The following is a 14,445-nucleotide window of genomic DNA, read 5'->3' on the forward strand; positions in this document are numbered from 1 at the left end:
GGGTCTAGTGTGATCTCTGCTGGTGTTTGATGTGGTTCATGTACACAAGCTGCTGTGGAACCCGTCATTAACAACTCCTTCGATCGAGCCACAGCTCACCTCTCCAAACCTACAGCATGTTGCCATCAGGCTAACTGCTGATTGTAATCACACTGAAATACCTGACTCTAATTTCATCTTCTAAATATTTTCATTATTGGCATTTGTTTACTTTGTTTGGATCATTGTGTCTAGTAAATGAATGCATAGGCTGAATTTCTGGTTCAGTTTTAGAACGTGCATGAAAAACATTACAGCTGTGCTTTAATCAGTCCTAGTGAAGGTGCCTGGTGTGTTTTGTGTACAGCTGGTTAAAGATGGGGGGAGGGGTGTATGTGTGTGTACATACAAGACCACCTGATTCACAGTGGTCAAAAGTACACAAACACAAAACAGTGATTGATTACGTCGGACCAGCGACGGACCTAAAGCGCTGAGCTTCTTTAAACATTTAGACCAGCTAGATGACCCACGATGACACTGTTGGTAGGGGACGTGTTTAGGAATCTGGGCGTAAGAAGAAGAGAGTGGAACCATAAGGCCGCGAATACAGCTGCGTGTGAGTGCAATCAGGGCTATGTCATGGACAGGCTGCTAGTTAAAATGACAGCAGGGGGCGAAGAGATCACATCCAGCTGCTGAAAGGCTGCTCGGGCTGATACGCGCTGATTGTAGAGTCCAGAGATGGGAAGTTGAAAGATACAGTAGTGATTACCGCGCAAGTGTCAATCATTTCCATGTCTGTGCACACACTGGGCTGTATCGTCTGCCTGGATAACAGGGTGCATGCAGGGTCCCTCACCACGCGCTTAACAGACCACCAAGCACACACACGACAGATGTGAACCACTAGGGAGACGTGCACAGAGCCAGTAGCGCGTGTCCATCATGCACACACCCCTCGCTCGCCAGCTCAGCGCGGTGATACTCACGGTGCTCTCGTCGGTTTCGGCGGCCACCCCGGGCCCCACCTCGTCATCGCGGGCCGCCGCGGGTTTGGGCAGGGCCGTGCCGTACTCATCATACGCCCCGTAATCATACAACCTGTTGTCTCCCTCCCCCAAGTCATACTCCTTCAGGTCATACTCCTTAAAGTCATATCCTTCAGCAGCGCTGTCCGGGTTGTCCGCTGTTTCCGGGACAACGGCGGGCTCTGGGGCTGCGGGGGCGGCCTCGGTGGCGTAAGCACCGACACCATCCTCCTCCACGGCCTTGTAGCCAAGCAAGGAGGATGAGGGGGGAATGGTGAGCAAATAAGGGTGTTAATTAAGCATCTCAGCAATCTATGTTTAATGTTAATGAAGCAGATTTCTGATTATTCACAACCATTATAAACACCTTATGAATCCCCAGAGTAAAGATGTCTCAAAGGAATAAATAAAGTGTTATTGTTTTAACCTTTCTGTACTGGACAGGAAAGGCTGAAATACAGGAGACATTAGCATCCCCATCTGACCTAGCATCAGACTATAGTAGCTGTGCAGAGGTACCAGCTGAAGTTCTGTTTACAGCAACACTGTGCATTTCTCACAACTACTACAACCACATTGACCTTGAATCACTTTTGGTTTGTTGATTTTTGATTTTGCTTTTAGAAGCAACAAAATGGATGCAGTTACACATTTTCTTATTTGGATCGATTGACCTCCTAAATGATTTGACAGTGTCTGTATAATTGCATCCACTTTGTCAGACAGTGCGGTAGACAGCTCATGCTTATAGCTGCTGTAGGAAGCCTTGCTGATCATAGTTCTTTCAACTACTGATCAAAACCAGGCTCTTGATGCGATGAACCACAGGGCGACTGGTAATCTCTATTAGTGTTTACTCTAAACGGCTCCGGCTCAGAGAGCTTCTGCTATAATTATCCTCTTTTAACCCTTAATGAGGCTGCAAGTCTGGTTCAAACCACCCCCTTCGTCCGGATGACACAAACCAAGCACTGACTGCAAATGTTATATCACTAAGGCCTAAATAGTCTAAGTGTAACACGTTTCTATTCATTAATGCACCGTACAGACCTTAGTAACAGCTTCTTCACACTTTCAGCCCATAGCGTCTCATCTCATGTTAAAGCTACAAACAACCTCCACGATGTTCCACTTGGAACAGGTGGATCAGGTGGTTTTTGTAGCTTTTAAAAACTGACACGTGGATTCAGTTGAATCGCTGTGTCTTTGTCATACCACGTGCTTCCTTGGCTCATATCTTCCACTTTTACACTTCCAAACACACTCAACACTGTTGGTTTAACGTAGGAGAGAATAAGCCTTACCTCATAAGGTTCACTCGTGGCAAAGGGCGACTGAGTCTGAGTACCATCTACCGTTCCGTAGTCATTGTCTGTATTGTAATCTCCTTCTACATTGTTTAGCTGAGTCATGTTGGAAAAAAGGAAAGAAGAATAAAGCGGGGGTTAACACAACGGCTCACACCAGGAGTTATTTGCTAGGGGGCCTCTCAAGCTCGCTACAGACTCTGCTACTTCTACACAGAAGAGGTTAGGGAGCTCCGGCATCACAGATTTTCCCTTCGGAGTTAAGGACGGGAAGATCTTGATGAGATACGCTCTTTCCTTAACTTGGACGTTTACCCTAAAAGTGCCTCTGGGTCGTGCGGGCGCCGTGGCCTGGTAGCCAGGAATCTGACGCTTCTTCTTAGGGACAAACGTTTTAGCCGGTGATTTTGTGCCAGACAAGAACTTTAGGGGCTTGCTCTTAGTTTTACTGAGGGACTTTCTGCTCCTCTTCTTTTTCATGGAGACACTACGTTTCTTTCTCTGGAAGAGGTGGCGGCGACAAAGAACACCAAGACAAACATGGAACAGTCATAAGTGGGAATGATTTCAAGGCACAATCCGCGACATTTGTACAGACTTGACCAACTCAACTGTCAGAGCCAATGTGACTGTACAGTACATTTAAATGACATGACAGTTGGCTGTTGCTGCTGTAAAACAATCGACGACTGTGCCTTTTGGGAACAGACATACTGACTGATGCAACTAAACACAGTATGTGCCTTGAGCAACACAAAGCCTCAACACTCACAGCAATGGTGGTTATACTAATTATTAAATGTTATTTCTATACCATAATGTAAACAACAGTTTTAAAGACATGCTGTATTGCAAAAAACACTCAAAGTAGATTTTTCCAGTAGAAAAGGCAGAAGCCTCACACAAGAGACAAAAGGATGACTGACACCAACGTGTGTGTTGACATGCACGCACTTTTCTGCTGTGACAAAGCAGGTGAATGGTCTTTAAGTACTGGTCAGTCTTCTAATGTTTGGTTACGTATGGACAAAAAGCTGGCTTGATGTGCACGTAAACACAACACACAACATGCAGACAAGGTGAGGAACAGGGGACGTGAATGACAAAAAGTGATTCTTTTCTTTCGTTCATTTACCTGTGGTTCATAATACTCATCAGTTGGAACAGCGTCTGTGGGTCCCACAGAGTAGTCATAGAATTCTTTGTAGTCTAGATCAGTACCATACTAGAGAGAGAGAGAGAGAGAGAGCGAGAGAGAGAGAGAGAGAGAGAGAGGGCAGGGGTGTTATTTCACCAGGAAGACAGTAGAACAGTACATATCATCAATTAAACTATTTCATACCATCTATAATCACAAGGTTTATAATAACAGTATCACAAAAGCTGCAGTAAAGGAATTATATTATGCAACAGTATAAAAGAATAATATTTTATGGTTTATACTAAAAGTATTAAAATTGAACATCAATACAATTGATTGAATTAAATCAGATCACAACAAAAAAATGTCAGTTAGATGATTGTGTCAATATGCTGAACAAAGGAAAATGAGAAATGAGTGATGTGGGTCTGGGCCAGGCAGGACGTCAGCAGATGGATGTTTAAAAGCTCATAAAACAAATGAAAACAACATGACCAAACCAGCTGCATCCTGTATGTCCACTCTACTTTGAACTGATTGAAGGTGTCTGATTTAGACTAAGAGCACATTCTGTCAGATGTGTTGCTCAACAATGGGAAGGGAAAACTACTCACTCACTCTTTATTGTCAGTTGCTGCCATACTTTAAGTCTTCTTCAGTTCTGACTGGCTGGGTGTGTAGCAGGTGCATTTTGAAACATCAGCTGTAGGTTCAGGTACCCACACTATTCAGTACTTCAGGTGAGCAATGATAATCGTTAATCAGCCCACAATATGAAAGACGAGTGAGCTTTTAAATCCACTCAGACAGGTTTAATGCATTCCTCTGTCCTTAACTGCCTTTTCCACCTACGTAGTTCCTCTTGTTGGAAACAGCTGCAAATTTATTGACTTTATACTGCAACATTAAGCAGAGGCTACAGTATGCACAGAGGAGGAAAAAGGAGGCTGTGAAGTGCCTTAAACTAAGCTGGCTTCCTGGTGTTGGCTTGTATGTTTCTATAATAAGAAGGAATAAAATGATGCAAATGTACGTGTGTAGCTGGTACAAGTACAAGTCTACTGTGGGTATAGTATAGTAGCTGTAGTCCAGTCTGAACGTACTGTACAGCACATCGATTTTATTGTATTACCCTTATTTGATCTTTTGGCTTTATTTGATCTTATAATTTGTCTTTATTGAAAGATGAAATCTGATTTCTGCTCACACACTGACGCATCAGTTTCCAGGCCAAAAAAACATGAAGACATGAAGACACAAAAAAGCATGTTAGTGCATGTACAGTACAGTACTACTGTTTCACAATACTGTTGCTGTTGTTGTTGTTGTTGTTGCTGTTTCTGTTGCTGTTTCAGTTGCTGTTGCAGTTGCTTTTGCAGTTTCTGTTTCTGTTTCTGTTGCTGTTTCTGTTGCTGTTTCTGTTTCTGTTGCTGTTGTTGCTGTTGCTGTTGCTGTTGCTTTTGCTGTTTCTGTTGCTTTTGCTGTTGCTGTCACTAACCCCAGCCCCTCCTACATGGCTCACCTGGTTCTCGGGTTCCTGGGCCTGGAGGGACTCGCCGTGAGGGGTGTCACAGTCTGGGCTGTAGTGTTCACAGTAATCATACGCTGCTTGTGGATCAGCCACAATCAGAAGTTGCTGGATGTCGCCCTGCACAGAGCCGTCAAAGACACACATGTACAGCAGTTAGTTCTAATATCAATAGCATGAGCAGCACACGAGATGGGGCTACACGGAGCTACTGACGCTCACGTCTCGTCTTGCACAGACTTAAGGTAAAGGCGGCGTTGATGTAAATCTCAAATTACAGATGTGATCTCATGAGTCCCACACTTAGAGAGTCTGGCACAGTAAATTCCCCCTCATGTGTGATTAAACAGCGGGACACACACCCCACTGAGTCCACATGGTGCAGGGAGGAAACCCTGGGAAAATGAGTATTATTACTGCTGAGGTTTACCTCAGGAAATCAAATCAACAATAAGTATCATCAAGACACAAACAACAGCTGGCAGAGCCATGTGAGACTCCATTGTTCCAATTAACGCTTGACAAGTCCTTATAACAGTGCAAATGTTTGCTGTGTTTGTATTGTTATACATATAAATTCAACACATGTCCAGTAATTTGTTGTGTTTTTTATACAGTATAGTGTATCCAGTAGGTGTACTTCTGTGTTCTGTGGGGTTAAACTACTGCATATAAATAAACATAAACATCATCAACAAATATCAACAAATAGCTTCTACACCTAATAATGGAGGGTGAAGTTACAGGCGACCTAGGGGTGAAATCCAGGTGCCAGCTGGGACACTATGCAGACGGAAGATTGGCAGTGAAGCCCAAGAGACTGACGCGCGCTACAACTTGTCAGAGAATGTGTGTTTGTGTGTGTGTGTGCGCGTGTTTGTGCGAGACCCTTAACATCTACTGTAGCTCGTACAAACACAAATGTATAAAGGCTTGTCTTGTGAGAAAACAAGCAGTGCTGCTTAAAACAGTAGAACCATTGGTCAACATCTGTCAGGTGAGATCCCCACCTCTGTCCCTCTGGGTCAAATGCTGCCTTAAACTTAAACATTTTTCTCTCCGGCACAACACATTTCTAAAAATACCGTTTCATACAGTCAGTCAACAGCAGGACAGTGGATGTGAACCCCTACCTGCCCGGAACCGTCATGCTTTGTCAGCCTCAACTCAAGAATTTCTGCTTCATTCCTGAGTCTGACAGTCTGATCTTATCGTGGTGTTTTTGCATAATTACTGGTTTGGCACCTTCTGGTGAAGTCATCTGATCTAGTAGTAACATGGGTTAGTCTCCAGTATCTCACATATTTACTTTTAAATTATGCGTTATTGTCCTGAGTCGAGTAGACATGTATAACATGTATGTTCCTACAAGCCACACAGAGAGACTGAACCCTGGTAGTTGGACCATGCGTAATTAAATCGCGTCTGATGTCTGATCTATGTGGAGCAAAACAAACAAAAACAACATTTACTACACTCACATGAACCTGCCTACTGTACATACATTTATTATTCCAATTTCCAGCAGAAACCAACTGCAGCTAAGAATGAACACACAAGAAACTATTCAGAGTCTGAAGAAGAAACAACTGAGGAGCTGATGTCATCAGAGAAAGGGAACACCATAAGGATCCAGAGATAGACAGGCAGGGCTTTACAGAAAGCACCTGGGATGGTAAAAGCCGTTTTGTGCTGAGGTACCTGGGGGGGGGTTATACCGAGGCCTCAGCCTGTCTTCCATTGAGGACTGCTGAGATAAAAGCCTCTGGCAACTTGGAGCAAATCCAGGGCTCTAAAATATGACCCTGCTGGCTACGGCACTGTACATGTTAGACACAGGCTCAGCAAGCAGAGCAGAGCCAGACAGGGTCAGAGGTCAGTGAGGAAATAGAGGACGGTAACCCAGGTCACGATCAACAGCTGAGGGGCGGATCTCCGCCTCCTGCTGCATTTGGCGACACTGCAGAGCTCAGGATGCATTTTCTGCCTGTTGGGAGTGGTCAGAATGGACAGATAGACGGATAAAAGGCAAGATCAGGGCATCACTGACCAAATCAGAACACAAGTCACTGTCATCGTAGCTCCTTTGACGTACCTTTGCCAAGGGCTACATACCTTTGGTTCGACCATGACTCACTATAATTAGACAGTCCCACACAGCAATCAGTCCCTCCCACAGTCAATACCAGCTAGTGGGGAGAACAGAGCAGGGAACTGCAAATGGAGCTTCCACATTGGACAGTCGAAGAATTATATTATTACAGGTATTACCAATCCAGGCTTGCAGACTCTAAACCATTTAACCACATCATCATGTGATGTGTTTTAGACCCAATAATCTTCAGGTAGTCCTGCTGCCACAGGGAACGCAACGCCCGGACCCCAACAGCCGTTCGCTGAGGCAAACTGAGTGTTTGCTACCCAGGCATTGAGGGAATAGGCAGGTATGTATGCGCAAGCCTCATTCAGACAGGTACCCTCAGCCAGACATGAATAGACAGTCTCATGGCTTTGGCACGGTAGGAAGGACTCAGGGTGGGGAGGGCCGAGGGGGAGGAGAAGGTGGTGAACGGGGAGAGGGTGAGGAATGGAGGAAGCCCTGCCTGGGCAATGAAAGACGGCCTTTCATCTGAATCAGATGCCTTTGCAACGGTGGCTGCCTCCCATGGGAGGTACGATGTAGGTACGACACGAATGGCTGAGAAAAACCAGTGCACGCAAATATAATTAACTGAGCACGTGTTTTACTATTAGTGAATCTGACATCTAGAATTTATACACACATCTACCGCACTGGTTGAACAGTTGAGTAAAGCCTTAACTTTGGAAGTAGCTGTAAAGAAAGTTAGAGTTACAGACTAAGATCATGTACAGGACAGAACTCACGTACTCAAATATTTCTATAGCTCAAATATTTCATGAGCTCAAATGAAACTAAGAAACCAGGTCTAATTGAGAATCCAACGTTTTACCAACTAATTATAGGCACTGGCTCGAAGGCCCCAGGCTGCGGTATTTCCTGCCCCTGTACATCCCAGCATGCATCGAGCGCTGTGGATCTCTGAGGAGCGCAGGGACAGAGAACAGACAGGAGATCTGTTCCAAGAACCACACAGAAAACGACCCTGTTCCTGACTCATGGCTCCTGTGTTCAGCCTTTCCAACCCCTGGCTGGAAAACACCGTTGAGGGCCCCTTTCATAAATCTAATGGAAGCTGACAGCTGATATGAAAACAAATCTGCTTATAAAACCAGTTAAAAATAGCCCTTTGTTAACTGATATGACACTACACACATGTAATGGCTGCTTTGTCCGCGATGAAGACATCATTCAGTGAGGACCACAGAAGTTTAGACTGTCGTTATTTACAAACGCTGGAGCCCATGATGTCAAAGCCTATTTAAATATAAAATATTGTAAATACAGTTTATAATGCTGCACATCACAACTAAAAATAACTGTTTGTGTTAGTCACCATTTCACGCAAATCATCAGATTAAAAACTCAATTCAAGCGTCTCAACCAGAGTTTCAACCAGGCCAAGATTCCCCATACTCCACCATGCGAAGCTCCAGTGCGAACTGCGACAGCCATGATATAGAAACATGATCCTGCAGTTAACGCCAAGCAGCCTGTCCTTTATGTCTGAAACAAGTCAAACTGATCCAGAGACTGAAGTTCTTACCTGATAAACCCCTTCGTCCAGAAGCCTGGTGCCAAACGCCGTGAAGCCGCCGGTGTCGATGGAGGCGTGGTCGCTCCTGTGAAGGGCCTTGGTGATCTTCTTCTGACAGTCTGCGATGATGGTGACCGACTTCTTCTCCACACTGATGGCCACGCGGTGCCACCTGGGCGACAGCACAGCAAGCACAGTGAGCAGTGAGGCGGCCGAGCGTGGACTGTCCATAGGTTATCAGTGAAAGGTGCGGCAACCAGCAACCGGGCTGGGACCAGTGCGGATCCCTCCTCTTTAGTGTTGGTGAAGCTCATCTCTGTTACGATCACACCTCGGCAGGACGCAGTGCCTGACTGAGCCTGACCGTGTCCTAATACAAACCAATCACTCCTAAATCCAGCAACCTATTTACTTTTTGGGGTTTATTTGCCTGCAAAATACTACAAAAACACTTTCTTTGCATGAATTTAAAAACCTCCCAACTCTCTGGAAATGGGGTTTTGTGCGTTCAACGTGTTAAGTAGGGTCACACGTGAGTCTGACATCTCCTTTGCCTGTGGACCTTGTCAGGACTGTTGCATACCAGGCAGCCGTGGACCACATTCTTGCCCCCACACTTTGGCCCTGTTTAACACAGGATTACACTCATTAAACTCCAGACTTAATCCTCCTTCTGGGTTACTCGGCATGACAGACACGGTGAACATTGTGAAAAGTGTGTGTCAAGATGGAGGAGGGCCGCTCCTGCCAGAGCAGGAGACACACAGTCAAAACATTGTTCCGAGGTGGAAGATGAGACCCAGCACCGGCGCGGCTCGAGGTGGCGGCGTCCGTTCATCACCAGGTGCAGGCGAACGTGTCTGATGCGTACGCTGCATCTTTGTCTTAAATGGAGATGCTGGAGGAAAGCGGTATCGTGCGTACACAGCATTCCAGGGCAGGCAGCGGAGCTTAGAGAAGACGTAAGTCCTGCCCGAGCTTAGCAGTATAACAGGAAGGATTACAGTTCACTGTATATCACAGAAAAACAAATTGACTCCAACAGGTTTAAACTATTGCTCAAACTTCTATATTAAGACCTGAAACAAAGTAACCCTGTGCATAAGAGCATCAGAACCCACCACGGCAGCCCAGAAATCCCCCATTCTCTGAATATAAAGGGATAATGCGCCTTTTCACCTCATCAATATCGTCATTGTGCCAGTCTGCTCGAGCATCTTAGTAACAAAGAATCCATCAACAGGGACTTTTGACTGAGCTGGAGTCCCTGAAGATTTAAATGAAGCCTGAAGCTGGAACGTATCCAGAGCAAGATGTGGTGAAACCTCGTTCTGTGGAGAGCGCCACAAAAACCACACGCCGGACAAAACAGCTGAGAGGCGCATTGGAAACGCTCCCTGCGGTCTTTCTCTTCACTTTGACTTTGAAGAATGTACATTAAGTAAGTAAACAATATAGTGACCAAGCTATGATTTCATAAAATGTTCGGTGAGGCCTAATCTTTAATAACAGAGGAAGATGTTATCACGTATATAACCCATGTTCCCAGAGCTGTGTTTGTTTCTTCCAGCCTCCCCTGCATTCTGGCTTACGCCGGCTAAACTGAAGCTCTCACTGAATGTTCTGGCATTTCTGAACCTGGGAGCAGATAATCAGGTTTATGCTGAAAGGGTAGGATGGTTAAGTGAGGTAATCCAAAAAGGTTCAAGGTCCACAAGGAAGTTTAGGGGGCTGCCTGTTTCCCCTCTGTCCTTTCCCTCCCTCTCTAAAATAACAGAGGCACTGAGTTCATGGATGAGGTCAGGTTGCCCATAGCAGCCCCCGCTGTGCCTCAACAATCCAGTGTCTCCCTGCCTCTGACCTGCCTCGGTGACTGCAGACCCCTGATGGGCTGGATAAGCCGGTGATGAGCACCTGTGGTGCAACAATGGCAAGATTTGGGTTGTTGCATCAAGAAGAAAAGGTTGACGCAAAGAAGTGAGTTAAATGAAACGAGTCCTCATGGGAAACGAACTAGATGTTGATGATAACGTCTCCTCTCCTCCCTTGCATTTTGAATCTCAGTCTGACAGAGGACGGACCGGTGCGCATGTGACGGTGTGGCTGCGCTTTCACGTACTTTCCATCAGCGAGGTTGAGGGAACTGAACAGGGGGTATTCCTCTGGGACCGGTTTCCCAGTCTGATCCTCATACAGGAACACCGGCGAGCGCCCCACCTCCACGCCCAGCTGCTGGACTCCCTGCCCATTGTAGATGGACAGCAGGAAGGACTGAAGGCCCGCTTTGGGGCGCAGCGTGGTCAGGATGGAGAAGTCCTCAGGGAAAACACCTCCTACACGAAGCAGCAGAGAAGATGCAAATACTCAGTCGCGACTTTCAGAATCAGCGATGATCAAACTTTACACTAAAATCATGTGAATGTAAATTGTTGCAAATGTTTCATTCCTTGCTTCCGCAGCAGGGTTTAAACCAAAACCATTTGCTCAGCGCTACATCCTAAACATCAGAACCAGAAGCAGGATCCCCTTTGAAAAGCATTACACGCGACACATCTTACCAGGGAATAGCTGTGCGGTGGGGGCCGTGATCTGGATCCGCTTTGAAACCCTGAAAGCTGAGTCCGGCTTTGAAGCTCTTCGGTTTGTGCAAAATCCGGATGTTTTCGTCACTCCTTCGGGGTAATTTTGAAAATCTAATACTTTTAGGACATCCACTGGTTCCACTGTTCAGAAGGAAATAAAACATCAGTCAGGTTAAAGAATATGGGTGTAGGTGCGATTTGGTTCATCAACACAACTATGTAATAACATATTTGATATTCAGATGCTTAAGGTAAGTTATGGTACAATGAATACACTGCATGGCTCCTGGTAGCACATGTTTTAACCCAGCAAGTATGATTTGTCACATAGTCCCTGATGCATTATATCACATCATTGAATGGTCAAAAAAGTTAACAAGAGTAGAATTATTTCAGTTTTAGCTAGTTTTTAGCTAATGCCGGTGAACATAATGGCACATTTATATGTGGAGGGTTCCATCAAAGGCCCAGACTCATTAAGCAGCCTGGCAGCAGAGCAGAGACATTTCCTTGTAAAGCTGCAGAGCAAGAGCACCAATCAGAGAAGGCCTGAGTCAGGGTGGGACCTCACAGCTGTCGGCCAGTAGGTGAATTCACTTCTGGGTTTATTTATTTTGAGCCGGGATTCTGCTGGAAGCCATGTGCATTGCTGACTTACAGGCTAAGAACCAAAGGTGCAGGTGAAGAGCCGCAAACGTTTCAGTGAGCGACGGAACATTTCCTTCTACTCGCACAGAAACAGGAAATGCATCAGTCGAAGCATAATGGACAATGTGCCGACACAGATCTAGTCCTGTAACACCTGGATAGTTTTACCTTGATAAGGCTTTTTCCATTTTCTGCAGTCTGATGCGCTTTACATAAAGAAGCCCGTGTGGCCCGTGCAAGCTCCCAGAGGCCCATGGGAAAAGCATTATAATTATGCCTCTTCATCAAAACACTCCTTAGCCTGGTGAACCTGATACAGGAGAGACCAGCATCCTGCTGCACCTGATGTACCACGCTAGCACCAGGCATTACTTTAACAACACAGTCCACTTGTCCTTAAGGCTTCCAGGAATGAAGTCAAACATAGAGATTTGGCTTCAGTCCACAGAGCGAACCAGATTCTGAACCAGACGATACAATGGCAGACTGTTAAATGGCACTAATCTGTTTTTGTAGGATAGAAAATCAAGCCTGAAAGCACTACAAGCCTCTTTTCCTGAAGGCTCTAAAGCCACTGTTGTGGGTTGGCATGTGTGGGTCAAATCACTCCTGATGTCTCTTCCACTTCTTGATGAAATGCGATGTTAAAAATGGTTTTGGTTAATGTTCCAGTTGTGACAAGAAGCAAACCGAGTCCTGTCCAAAGAAGCTTTTGGTTTGGGGACAGGATTGTCTTTGAATCTGGCCATAGGGAACATGGACGTGCTGCTCATACACACGGACTCCATGAGCATCTTATGTGACATCTGCAATGAACTGTGTGTAAATGATGATTTGGCAAGACAGCACGCAGCATAACTCCAACTACAGCAAAGGGCACAGGATAAGTGCAAATGACCTAAAACCAAACAGCTGAGTAGAACCAGAGCGCTGCATCAGTGAAGACAACATGGCTTTTTTGTCTTGTGAGGGTGAAGCACAGTCAACTAGGCTTTGGGTTCAACCAACTAGACTGGTGTGTTCCAGATGTGGCGACCTGGCCCGGCCACGACCCTCACACCAAGGTGTGAACACGGCCGCTTCATTAAGAGTTAACAGGAGCGCATGTGATGGGCTTGTGTGAATCGGCCTTGGTGGGTTGAGCAGGTGGTGTGGAGGGGGGGGGGGGGCACCGCCTCTGTTTGTTTATGGTTGGCCTCATTATCATTATGCAAAGGAGCAGCAAGACACAGAAATGATACCAGCCCCATCGATGTGTGTTCACATGGATGTAAACAGTGTGTTCACACTATTCTGGTTCACACACAGCGATAATCATCTCCTGTGACCCTCGGACCTTATATCTTAACAGAACGGTGAAGTTGGCTGGCAGACAGACAGGGACCTTTTCACCTACAGCTCCCTGAGACTCTAATAATATCTTCAGCCTGAATGTCTCTCCTCGTACACCACCCCCGCCCCCCTCCCTCTCCCTTCCTTCACCTTCCACCACGCTGCCGGCTAAAACAAGACGGCTTTATGTCGGTGTCACACCAAGGAAACTTCACTGAGGCCTACCCAGTTTTTCAAAGCACGTTTACCTCCACTTTTCCTCCATTGCATTTCCTTTCATTAACTCCTGTCACCGCCTGCCTCCCAATGAATCGCAGCTGGAGCTTTCACATTTTTGATCCAAAAAATGCAAAGATGCAGCAACTTTTTTTTCTTTTTGCCCTCTTTGAAAAACGTTTGCATTAATTAAGCTCGTATGCAGACATAAACGGCCCCGTGGTCCAACGGCAGCTTCAGCCGGGCCGGGGGACCGGGACTGGGCCGCTTAGCCGAGGGCCCCAGCCGAGCACATCAGGCAGAGATCTCCGAAAATGCTAAGTGTGTCTGCTGGAATGCACATCTGAGCCTGCGCCCCGGGGGCTGAGGAAACGTGTCTGTACACCGCTAGATGGAGAGGGCACCCTGCAGAAACAGATCTGACGGCCATAAAGAGCTCAGGAGAAAACTCACAGAGACACCGGTACACAGAGCCTCCAGCGCAACACTTGAGATTTAAAGGCGACGAGGGGTGGTGAATCTGTTGTTCAGAGCAGCCACTAATCATGCGAGATTGGGATATCAGGCGATAAAAGAAACAACAATTTATCCAAAATATGTAATATCAATAAAGCAAGGTGAGGTTCACTTCATTACAGCTGAAGTAAATGCTCCTTGTTTCTAATAAGGCTCAACTTCCGATCTGGAGACCAGACGCTAAATCTGCACTTGGACCTTAAAGCAACAATAATTCAGTATAGATTTGTCTATAGAATAAGATGACAGGCCTCTGTAATCCCGAACCCTGTGACTCTGGTCATTATGGCTGCAGGCAAACCCCATATGCAGAGCTGCTCTTTGAAGGCTCTGAAATCATAGGGAGGTACGAGAAGGGCCGTCATCAAATAACTGCTCAGTACTTAGTGGGGGAAGCATTCCCACCGCTCACACAACACGTCCTTGTCCTGTAGCAGAGCAAACATCTAGGTGCAAAGTTGAGGGGAAGAGCCGGGCACTGAGGAGGG

The 14,445-nt window shown here is 46.1% G+C and overlaps 1 protein-coding gene across 1 annotated transcript in view; it reads right to left on the reverse strand.

Moving 5' to 3' along the window:
• col11a1a (collagen, type XI, alpha 1a) overlaps positions 1–14,445 on the reverse strand; it is a 53,885-nt gene that overhangs the window by 38,270 nt on the left and 1,170 nt on the right. The window contains exons 2-8 of the mRNA XM_029148105.3: positions 11,222–11,386; positions 10,783–10,996; positions 8,673–8,835; positions 4,981–5,106; positions 3,453–3,542; positions 2,315–2,413; positions 972–1,250 (exon numbers count right to left, since the gene is read on the reverse strand). Coding sequence (XP_029003938.1) covers positions 972–1,250; positions 2,315–2,413; positions 3,453–3,542; positions 4,981–5,106; positions 8,673–8,835; positions 10,783–10,996; positions 11,222–11,386 — 1,136 coding nt within the window. The remainder of the gene's footprint in view (positions 1–971; positions 1,251–2,314; positions 2,414–3,452; positions 3,543–4,980; positions 5,107–8,672; positions 8,836–10,782; positions 10,997–11,221; positions 11,387–14,445) is intronic.

This window comes from Betta splendens, chromosome 4, assembly GCF_900634795.4.
Source record: "Betta splendens chromosome 4, fBetSpl5.4, whole genome shotgun sequence".
In the NCBI taxonomy this organism is placed as follows: domain Eukaryota; kingdom Metazoa; phylum Chordata; class Actinopteri; order Anabantiformes; family Osphronemidae; genus Betta; species Betta splendens.